General features: G+C 47.2%; 4 protein-coding genes and 2 non-coding genes across 6 annotated transcripts; 3 read left to right on the top strand and 3 right to left on the bottom strand.

Moving 5' to 3' along the window:
- Positions 1-2,106: 2,106 nt before the first annotated feature.
- Positions 2,107-2,586, bottom strand: FMAN_11726 (uncharacterized protein; the record flags this gene model as incomplete). The annotated part of the gene is made up of 1 exon (XM_041826053.1): positions 2,107-2,586. One exon carries the CDS (start codon positions 2,584-2,586, stop codon positions 2,107-2,109), a length of 480 nt encoding a protein of 159 aa, XP_041691372.1.
- A 1,464-nt stretch (positions 2,587-4,050) lies between these two features.
- On the top strand, positions 4,051-5,465 carry FMAN_11725 (uncharacterized protein; the record flags this gene model as incomplete). Its single annotated transcript, XM_041826052.1, has 9 exons — positions 4,051-4,095; positions 4,148-4,177; positions 4,236-4,326; positions 4,383-4,424; positions 4,485-4,639; positions 4,688-4,725; positions 4,778-4,915; positions 4,965-5,384; positions 5,432-5,465. 9 exons carry the CDS (start codon positions 4,051-4,053, stop codon positions 5,463-5,465), a joined length of 993 nt encoding a protein of 330 aa, XP_041691371.1.
- Positions 5,466-5,858: 393 nt separating this feature from the next.
- Positions 5,859-5,957, top strand: tRNA. Its single transcript is given in 2 exon segments — positions 5,859-5,895; positions 5,914-5,957. It is a non-coding gene; the product is annotated as a tRNA-Ser (tRNA).
- Positions 5,958-6,832: 875 nt separating this feature from the next.
- On the bottom strand, positions 6,833-6,904 carry tRNA. The gene has a single exon. It is a non-coding gene; the product is annotated as a tRNA-Asp (tRNA).
- Positions 6,905-8,482: 1,578 nt separating this feature from the next.
- On the top strand, positions 8,483-8,698 carry FMAN_11724 (uncharacterized protein; the record flags this gene model as incomplete). The annotated part of the gene is made up of 1 exon (XM_041826051.1): positions 8,483-8,698. The coding sequence occupies one exon, from the start codon at positions 8,483-8,485 to the stop codon at positions 8,696-8,698; it is 216 nt and encodes a 71-aa protein (XP_041691370.1).
- A 48-nt stretch (positions 8,699-8,746) lies between these two features.
- FMAN_11723 (uncharacterized protein) lies at positions 8,747-10,404 on the bottom strand (the record flags this gene model as incomplete). The annotated part of the gene is made up of 2 exons (XM_041826050.1): positions 8,747-9,895; positions 9,943-10,404. The coding sequence occupies 2 exons, from the start codon at positions 10,402-10,404 to the stop codon at positions 8,747-8,749; spliced, it is 1,611 nt and encodes a 536-aa protein (XP_041691369.1).
- Between the last annotated feature and the right edge of the window lie 636 nt (positions 10,405-11,040).

The following is an 11,040-nucleotide window of genomic DNA, read 5'->3' as shown; positions in this document are numbered from 1 at the left end:
AAGAAGGTCGGCGCAAGTAAAGGAAAGGAACTGTGGAACGTGCGGCAAGGTAGGGCATAATGCGAGAACGTGTCAAATAGTTGTTTCGATGTCTGGAGAAGAGGAAAGCGATTAGTTTTACTTGATTGCGTGATTTGTTGTGTTCTCATGACGATTCCTGTCTCAAGGGTTAAGATTTTTGTAACACTCGCTTGTTTGTAACACTCGCTTATCATGTACGTTACCATTATCTTGTAGCCTGCGAATGATGCGCACGTTCTCGTGCAGCGAATGAATACACCGCTTGTGGTTTCGTCAAATTAATCAGAGTAGCCAGATCGACGCGGCTTTATGGAAGAGAGGCGCTTTGTTAGCTGGATGGACTTTGCTGGGCATGGTGAATACTGACCATAGTGGGCAAGTCCGTGATCTTCCAATCAACCACGGATCGATGCATTGTGGATGAAAGAGGTGGCCGCACGGCAACTGTCTCAAATATGTTCCCTCAATGAAATCTTCAGTGCAAATAGAACACGCCGGAGAAGTACGCTCATCCGCCTGTGGTTCGTTGCGGTCGCTGACGTTTGGAGAACGGGTCGACAAGTTGGGCATGGTGAAATAGCGCTGCAACCTTTCGAGTTTTGGTTTTCGTTGCTTCCGAAACATGGATGGGGTCATTTTAGCTTGCGTCTGAATCTGCTTCGAGTGTATCCGATGATGATAAGTCACGGTCGGCATGCTCTCCACGGCGAGCTTTCCCAGACCGGAGCTCGTTCGAAACCGCGGAAGCTGTGTTTCCAGAGGCCGTGGCATATGATTATTTCGCAGGAGCCAGTGTACGAAGCAGATGATGCAGATGACGAGAATCACTACGACACAGAGGATAATCCCCCACATTGTCGTCGTTTTGTTATCATGGTTGGTGTCATGGCTGTTTGATGGGTCTTCGGATTGTGCCATGCGTGCCACGAGTATTATTAGTTGTAATGAGATAGAAACAAAAGGTGAAGGGATATCGAGAGTTTTTTCTCAAAAGCATTTTCCCTGGCTGGTCTGGACGATTGGTTCTTGTTTTTCTGACATCAAACTTCTGAAAGGAGAGCGCTGATTGGTGTGTGCGGGATTTCTTTCCGAGGGTCTGAGAGCACATGTCTGATCTCCCTTAACATGCCGGGAATGCGGTCAAGAGGATCGCTGAGGGGTGGGTCTATAGCTCCCAAGTACTCCAATGTAAGGGAAAAATAAGCTTGGCCCAAATTGAGGCCAGTGTCATCAGATTGCATCTTCATTATTGCCTGATTCGGCAGCATGTTGGGTTAGAGCTAGCATCATCCCAAATTGAGGGCATCCATCCCAGAGCCACAAAGGCTGCAACTAACGGCCACTTAAGTCCATGTGATTGCGGGCCTAGAGTTATAATGGTGGACATTGCCTTGCAGAAATGGTTTTATCAACCAAAACTTCGTCTTCAGAACTAACTGCGCAGTTACTACTAAGGCAGAAAGATGCCCAGTATAAACTTGTCCCCTGGTTTCAAATGAGCCCCCACGATCAAATTCTACAAACGAGTCGCTTATATGCCGCGACAGATCATTATTTTCAGTTGAGGCCAGAGGCTGAGAGCTTAAATTAGCACATGTAACTTCGTCATACCTGCTCGTCAAGTCGTGGCATGCACTTGGGATGTTGACTATTTGTACTATTATCCTGGCCTTGCACTCCTCCTACCATTTATGCTGCTCGCGATACCATGAGAACAATTACTATAATCCCCGTTTGTGCCAACTTGTGTTTGTCCATCTCACGCGTTGAGGCTGAAGCCTATTTTAGACTCTCAACCTTATCATAGTGAATCATCAAGCTTACACTGGAGAAAGGGCATAGTCGTTTGCTTTCGCAGAATCACAAATTCTCTCAATAGTTTTCATCAGTGTAGAATAGACAGGACGGAAGTCGAAATTATGGTCAAAGGCTTAAACTCTCGCTTGTCGGCCACATAACTTGGACAACGCGACATCACGGTGAAGCCTGTGTTGCTAGAGGCACCGATTATCATTAATAAGGGCTAGCTCTGACATCTAAGGCGCTTCCGTGCTGCTTCCTATTCTTTCTCGCCCTTGATTGCTCTCAAAGTCTAAACACGCAGTGAGGTAGACCCTCATTCCCCTCGTAGCATGTGACAGTCATTCCTCCTGGTATCTTCACCCAAATGTTTTTCTGTTTCTCGATGGATACTAACTCCGATCCGGGGAGGGCTGATTGGACGAAGAAAGTTTGATTGGGGAAGGTGAATGCATGGACTTGGCGGGTTGGGAAAAAGGGGAATCCACTGAGCGTTTCTCCAGCAGTTATGTTGAACTGCCTGCACCTAGGCTTCTTATTGCCCAGAATCTTTTGAGACACTATAGCAAACATAGAATCCCTTGGCATTGGGCACTTGTGGGGCAGGCTTTGATTCTTAGGTCCATCAGGTATCTTCATTATGGCACCCTCCAAAGGCCAGGTCGTGTTGTTTTCGAGAATCTGGGGGCGAAATCGGAAATCTTGGGCAGAAGTGGCATCGCCGAGGAGGAGAGCTCCGAAAGCCAGGATCGTAAAGAATTTCATGGGGGCCTTATGGGTGACCAAGTTAGCTTTTAGGGATACTGGCAAATTCCACGTGTTTTGAGGAAGCTTACTATCGCAAATTGACGCTTGGTTGTGAAGTTTCTGGTTTGGCCTATCTATAGATGCGAAAGCGGCCGAGCTTTATACCTGTGGGCAGCCTAGTACCTAACCTTATGGCCAGCATATGGCTCTATACTTCGTGTTGGCTGATACCTTTGCGGCTCACAGATATAAGGTTTTCGATTTTGTCGCCACCACTTATTTCAACACAATAACAGTGTTCTCGTTACTTTTCCCCAGAGGTACGCAGATATGATCTACTGGAATCCATATCTTGACGATCAAACTCTTCTTACTTTCAGGTCCCGGCACTCCATCTGAACCGTCAACTTATAGGTGTACTATGCAGACTGACTGTATTTTGTGACTATTTACGGTGAAGAGGTAAGAGCTACAGTCCCAATATAGACAAAAACAATATAATCTAGCAGAGACAGGCGATCTGTGCCTCGTACCAACCTTTGTGAGTACCAAGAGGCGTTAGACTTAGGAGGAAGTCAATTCTCGGCTCATTTGAAATTCTTGTAGTTTCAGAATCAACGCGCATGGGATCTTTGTTCCAAGCTCGACGGTCCTTGGTATGCATGTTGTTGTGTAGGGGGAAGTGACTTGAAGAACGGCTTTGCAAAGTGTGGTCTTTTCAGCTTTATTTACTCCTTTAAGGAGCTATCACTGACTCTTTAGGAGCATATAACTACATGGCGATTTCCACCATCGTACAAACGGATTCGCCGCCAAGAATAACAAACGCCACTACTTGGCCTCAAAGTTTGAACGCAGATGTTGAAAGGCAAACAACAACAAATAAATTACACATCCCCCATCTTCTTTTTGTAATTCTTCCTGGAAAACATCGACGTGAATGCAGACTGCTACTAGAGAGATATCTTGGCTTTTTTCTTTTTTTTTTTTTTGACGTCGTTACTGCGAAGCATCTTTTATCATGTGAGGTGAATGGCTGTCATTATTGCACTATTCTGTTTTGCTCGTGGGGTCAACGGTGGACTCTACCTGTTTGGGTTTGACACCGCACGACCCCGCCCTCCGCCAATCGGAACCTGTCCAAATGCCTGACACCAGACCACTTCTCAGCGGCTGGGACCAGTGAGGAAGCGGTTCTTTCAGGGTCTTGCAAGGAATGACAGCAGGCGGAACTTCGGCAATCGCTTCACTGTACATATTTGGCAGCGTGTGCAACGCTGTGTTGGTTCGTGTCATGCATGTTGGTCGTCAGTTTTGTACCACAGCATCGGACGAGAAAAGAGAAAACAATGCAGGTTTTGAAAGCTTGGATCATGTGCGTACCACATGCGGCATTTAAGTTGTCATTTGACAGATAAACAAACATTCCACGATAGTTTTTGGGGCTTCTTGTAATTCGAGCGTAAAGATCTGCAATCGACAATGACGACCATCGAAGCGCATCCCGTCGTAGACGCTGACGACAACGTTAGTTCCCGCTGGAACCGACCCACTGAAGCTAGCTAACTAACGGCCACAGCACTCTGACGCAGACTCGTCACTTGGTGCAGTATGAGATCAGCCCATGGCCACCATTACAGACCTTTGTTACTGATACTATGGCATAGGACAATGCATCTTCGACAGACAGTTTGAGAAGCTCAATTCTTGACTTTCGTCAAGAAAACGGAAGAACGTATCATGCTTTTCGAGACGGCAGTATGAAGCAAACTCCTCTACGATACGAGACTTATCACTGACGTGCCCAATCGCAGAATACAATCTCCCGAACGATGACGAGGAGAACGAAAGACTTGGTATGTAATCTCAAATACCGCCGAACGCAGCATAACAATAACAATAACATAACAACACAGATCTACAACATAACTTGTTCCTGCTCACTCTTGATAACAAGCTCGGTCTAAGCCCTCCCAACCTTCCCGACTCCAAGGTTAAGCGCGTCCTTGACGTTGGCACTGGCACCGGAATCTGGGCGATTGACTTTGGCGACGAACATCCCGAGGCAACAGTGAGCTACGCCATTAAAGCTTAACCAGAATAGCCGCTGACAAGATAGGTCATTGGCATTGACCTCTCGCCGAGCCAGCCGAGCTTGTATGAGTCAAGCTTATAGCCAAACGTGAAAAATAAGACTGATGATTCATAGTGTGCCACCAAATGTTCGCTTTGAGATTGATGATATCGACGAGGAATGGACTTACAGCGAACCGTTCGACTTTATTCACAGCAGATTTATGAACTTTAGCATTCAGAACTGGAAGTCGTACTTCACCAAGATCTACCAGTAAAATATGTCTTATTCTTCGTCAAATGAACTCTACTGACGCAAGCAGAAACTTGGCTCCTGGCGGCTATGTTGAACTGCAAGATGTCGATGTCATCATGGGCAGCGACGATGGCACCCTCAAGGAAGACCATACCATGTACAAATGGTGCCGACTTCTTGATGAGGCAGCCGGAAAGTTCAACCGTTCATTCGAGCGCACCACCAACTTCAAGGATATGCTGAAAGACGTCGGATTCGTTGATGTTGTTGAGACGCGCTACAAGTGGCCTACCAACCATTGGCCCAAGGACAAGAAGTACAAGGAGCTGGGCCAGTGGAATAACGTCAATGCAGCCTCTGCTCTGGAGGCGCTGACTATGGCGCCTTTCACGAGAGGATTGGGCTGGAGCCGTGAGGAGGTCGAGGTGTTTTTGGTGAAGCTGAGACAGGACTGGAACAACCCCAAGATCCATGCTTATTGGCCCATGTGAGTGTTTTGATTTCCTGGGAGAGATTGTGGCTAACTGTTCGTAGTTGCGTTACTTATGCTAAGAAGCCCGAAGCGTAGTGCTGGTTACGAGATTCAGATCTTCAGTGGGGTTTAGACTGGATAAATTGATTGGCATTCTTCCTACTATACAAACATAACTGGCAATAGAATTGATCTCAACAATTGAGCATCGTGCTGAATAAGCTTTGAGGCAGTCCTCTTTTACACTTCCTTTAAACTGAGTTCGTGCGGCGTGTTCGTTCTCGGCCGTGTCCTCCACATACGACGTGCATGTGATAACTGACAAATAAAAATAAGAATCTGGACCTTCTCCATCATTCAAGAGGACAGAGTTCATTTATGCAATCTGCCATGTATCTAACACTCTGTTATCATGTCTTATGCATAATTCACTGGTTTTGCATGTGTCTATATCCTCGCAATCGGACGACTGCTGTCCAACGAACTCAGGACAACGTGGCCGAGTGGTTAAGGCGATGCCCTGCTATCTCTTCTGAGACATCATAGGCATTGTGTTCGCACGCGTAGGTTCGAATCCTGCCGTTGTCGATGTTCTTTTTATCTCTTTTTGTCGTTTTCTGGTCTCTTTGGTTATTTCAGGACATTGAGAAATATCTGCATGTTTGGTGATTGAGCATCTTGAGCTTAGGAGACTCCCACTGTGGCTTGCCTGTTTCTCTTGACACCAGTCGACAAAATGCTTCTGTGAGTTGATTCTCTTGTTCTGTATCTCTCCGATCTGGGATTTGACATTAAATAACATCAACAAGTTATTGCTTTGGCTCTGGTAATTCCTAGCAAGACCAGTTTCTCTACATTCGTAATTCGCGTCGTTGGTGGGGCTCCACAATGCGACGCGATCTCGGGCAAACATAAATCGCACCGATTACTGTCTTGCAACAGTCACAATAATATGGACGCGTACTTTGGTAATCAATTTAGTCAGTCTATAGGTACTTGGTCAACTGTGCGATGTTGGTATTCTTTGGTTCGCGTACATCGAGGTGCGATGCCATGTTGAGTTTGCGCTCAGTAGTGTAACTGCCGACAACCAATCTATCCTTGAGTACATAATATTCACTTGTGGCAAGTTTACTAAACTCATCAACGGACTGGTTACCTTTTTATCCTCTGGTGCAACTGCATTTTATTGAATTTTCCACACCCATAATGCTCAGGCGCTCATTTCACTCTCTCGATTGTCTGAGAGCTGTTCTTCAGGGTAACCCAAGCGCCTGAGATGGTGCCCAGAGCAGCCCTGCAGCATGCAAGCTCTCGGGCTACTACTAGTTCGGCGACATTGGAAAATAAACGCAGATATACAGCATCACTGCAGATAACGTGCATTACATGTTGTCTGTCAGAATAAGCGATAGGACAATTGGCCAAAAAAGGAATCGCCTGTGTATCACAGGTGGCTGGATCTCTCCCGCCGGGAATTGAACCCGGGTCTCAAGCGTGACAAGCTTGCATACTGACCACTATACTACGGAAGATAGACAGGTTGAAACCTGCTGTAGTGGGGTTGCGGTTGGCAGTCGCAGCAAGGTCCATAGACGCATGGGCCACAGACAACACTGAAAAAAAGAAATTCGTGAAAAAAACCGTCACGCTCGCCTTAACAGCGCATCTGCGCCAACACGTCACAACAACACAACTGTCTGATGAAAACACAGACCAAAAAGTCAATTGCTGTAATTCGCAAAAAAACATGCAACAGCGGGGATTCGCTGGTCGTCACCGACCCAACTACTAATCCGCCGGTTAGTGGCTTGACTATGGGAGAGCGGACGGGGTTTCTTTCATAGTCGAGCTAGGTCTTGGCAAAAAAATCGAGTTTTACCGATATTGACCCGGATTGCTGCGTGCACGTGATAATGCGATCCTTGGCAACTCCGAAAACCGGACACGACAGAGTTCGCTCCTCACCGTTTGGAAGCAAGACCGTTATCAACCCCATAACCGTTAATGGCCGTTGATGACCGTTATTGCGAACAACTGCACCGTAACGAAGGCAGTCCCACTGCTTCTACCTCCACGCCCCTCCATGTCAATCAGTGCTTGTTTTAGACCGCAGCTAGCGAGCCGGGCACCAGCGCTAACCTCCTAAATCTAAGCGGTGAGATTTAAGTGCTCTTAAATCTAGTAATTGATTGGACCATGTTGGTGCTCCTAAATTTCGCTCCTGGTTTGCTACTCGCCCTACTTTATTTATTGGCTGAGATGGCTTCTTGAAGCATGCAGAGCAACAAGTCAATCGCTGTCGGCTGTCAACTTTCGACTCCGTACATACCTAAGCAACGCATTGCCCCCCCAGCCCCCCCAAGTACCTATGGCTGTTAGATAGGTAGCCACTTGCAAGCATCCCTGTGATCCCCCACCTGAAGGAGAGCCTGTTCTGCCGTTGACGTCACGGAGACACCTAGCTAACGAGGTGAGATGAGAAGTGCCTAGAATGCTATTAATTGTGTTTACAGAGAAAAATACTCGGTAACAATGCTGTCGGTTGCATGGGCGACAGGCGAGAGAATCAGAGAGACTATCAAGGTAATAAATAGTCTGGTTGTTGTGCTAATGACTATAGTAGGCCTGTTCTGCCTGATTTTTCGAATCTAGGACTTTTCTCTGGCGTCATGCAGCACATTCAACGACCAACAACGGATTGATCACTTCCCTCGTGTGTGAGTACGTAGTATTCGGCCGCGACCTGCACGACCATGTCAGGTCACAAGCGACCTGATATGTAGACCACTTGCACATTCATCACACAGGAGCCCGAAGACTGGCCCAACATTCTAGGCAGCAGCGTCGATGCGAAGTTGTATTGAGAACGCAGCCGGGCAATTGACTATATATAGCACCACGAAACCCATCCATACCGAATTGATCTTGCGAAAGGAGCAGAAGCAAACAAACAGGCAGTCAAACCTTTGACCTCTCTCTTCAGTCTTGTCAATCCCCTCTCTGATCACGTCGATCCCCTCTTCGATCTCGTCGGTTCCCTCTCTTCGATCACGTCGGTCTCCTTATCAACCGTCTCGTCGACCTACCCCTCAACTTCATCAACAACGATAATGGCAGACGCCGGAGGCGGCAAGAGTGGGCATGATAGCTATGACGGCGTCATCCAGGAGGCATCCTTTGGCCGACAAAGCCACGCCGCAGTGATCTCTTCAGGCGATGCAGCAAAGAAACGAAGAGAAGATTTGAAGAAAGCTCGTGCGGAGCAAGAAAGGAAGGCGGAGGAGGAGAGGAAGGCGGAGGAGCAGAAGGCGAATGAGGCCAAGTGATACAGGATGAATCTACAGCTCGGACTCTTATATTTCAGGATCTAAGCCCTATTTGAAAGCATCACACAGTTCCTTCTCATAAACTTTGAGCTCATCCATCTTCTTGTTGACCATCTCTTGGGAGTCTTGGCACCAAAACTTCGAGAGCGTTCTACTAAGATCGGAACCCAAGTGCGTGCCGAACTGGGGACAAATTTGATCCCATATAAGCCAGCGCATAGCGTCCACGGACTTGAGACAGTGCCAAAACCAAAATGCCTTTGAGTTCCACGTGTCTTGCATGACCCTTGAAAGAGGAATGTCTGAATCTGCCTTTGCTTCCTCCTCCTCAAACACACGCATAAACTGTTGCCGAGCCTCGTTGAATTCCTCAAAATGGTCTTTGTCCTCATCTTTGTCCTCATCTTTGTCCTCGTCTTTGTCCTCATCTTTGTCCTTGTTTTTGTCCTTCTCTTTTTTGTGCGCTACCTCATCGATCTTGCGATTAGTTACCCAGTAGGGCACGGCTAACATCTCCACGGGCAGTGCCGAGATCCATTCCAAGTCCAGCAGACAAGTGACATTCCAGTCATCATCAACAAAAATATTACTTGCATGTAGATCGGTGAACTGCAAGGCAAATGGCCCGTTTCGAAACTCTTTCTTGAGGTATTTACAGGACAATCCTCGCAGCAGGGTCCTCATAGCCATACTGTCACGACAATCTACTTCATCAACAACATTACGTTGACTAATAAAATGATTGTCGTGATATGAAATCATGTCAGAAGCAAAGGACTCTGTGCATGAGTATGTTTCGGTCCTCTCGATCGCTCTCCGCGTACCTTCATTCTCGAAGATCATCATCGAGCACGTCAATGGCCGGTTCGTTAGCCTGATATAGCAATCGTCATGGAACTGGAAAGACCCTATTCGCGGCTGAGGAACTCGGGCAAGGGAGAGCATCGCGCGTGCTATACCTCGGAACAGCCGTTCTCTGCGGTCTAGATCCTTGTAATGGTCAGGCAAGGTATGTGAAAGCATTCGTCCTACGCCAGGGCCGATATGTTCGAGCAGCATGTATGCAGTTGGTAAATGGTGACGCGACGGATGAAGGGTATACTGGGAGGGCACGTCGCGATGTGAAAGATCGTTGAAAAGACGCTGAACTTTGCGGAAAAGGCGTATATACCAAGGGCGATAGTTTTCATGGGAATACTGCAACGACAGTCAGATGGGCAGCGTATCAAAGCAAGCAAACGTACGTGGCGGTGATCGGCGAAGCCAAAACCGTGAAGGTAGGGAATACGAATGTCTGTGCAATGCCGCTGCATCCAGACATAAGCTCCGACTTCGCATCTCAACTTCTCCTCAATGGTACCGGGGTATTGTGCCTCGGCAAGTTTGTACGGTAAACAGCAGCGCAACATCAGACCGCGACGAACAGTACCCGACACTGTCGTGATAGGGATGCAGACATTGAAGCTCCCCTTGATCCATTGCGCCTGGGGCAGAACAATGCATTCAGCATCATTCCCTAAGTGTAGATGGTGTCTAACGAGAGACCGAATCGTGTCTTTTTGTTTATCGAGATTGTCGTAGAGCTTTTTGCGATGTTCGGTATATCCCAGTTTAGTAACGATATCGTCGAATTCGTTTTGCGCATCTGAGTAGTTGATCCAAGTGCCATCTTCAAGCTCGAGCTTGAGATGACGTGGTGGACTCATGATGGGCGCGTTGAAGTAGCCAGAATGAATTGTACACTCAGATACCCCTGAATTCGGGCGTCATCTCAAACAATGAGCGGTCAGTACTGGCAGAACTTTGCCGTTTGTAGCCGCGGTAACATCGGGACTCATGACGTAGCACTTGCCAAGCCCTTAGCGGCAGCACTAACTTGCGGCTTAAATCTCCAAGATCCCCATTCGACCTCAAAGCCAACAACACGTTCGCTTACCAATGAGGATTGACCGACCAGGAATTGCTTGCATAAAGCAGGATTCGATTAAATTTCTAGCCTTACTCAGAATGAAATAAAAGTATGTTGGTTGGCGGCAAAAAGGGATTTGGAAAAATGGAGTCTTAATATTAGCTAACGGAAGTTATAATGGTAATTTTACGTCACGTCGCAACACCAGTCATCAATGGGGGTAGAAGCATCATAGATGGCCTATTCCTACTTATGTAACTGAAATATAGACTCGCATGGAGGCCACTAACTAGTAAAGTCCCCTATTTCCAAATGATGAATGCTAGATCCGTGGACTGGCTAGAAATGACCATCCTGGGTTCAAACCAAGAGATTTAGATCTGAGAGAGCGCGAGTCGTTGGACCCCTTACCAAGTGAGTCTCCTTCTAGCGA

The sequence above is a fragment of the Fusarium mangiferae genome (genome assembly GCF_900044065.1).
Source record: "Fusarium mangiferae strain MRC7560 genome assembly, contig: FMAN_scaffold028, whole genome shotgun sequence".
Classification (NCBI taxonomy): Eukaryota; Fungi; Ascomycota; class Sordariomycetes; order Hypocreales; family Nectriaceae; genus Fusarium; species Fusarium mangiferae.
Note: the sequence above shows the minus strand (reverse complement) of the source record. Positions and strands in the feature narration are given on the sequence as shown.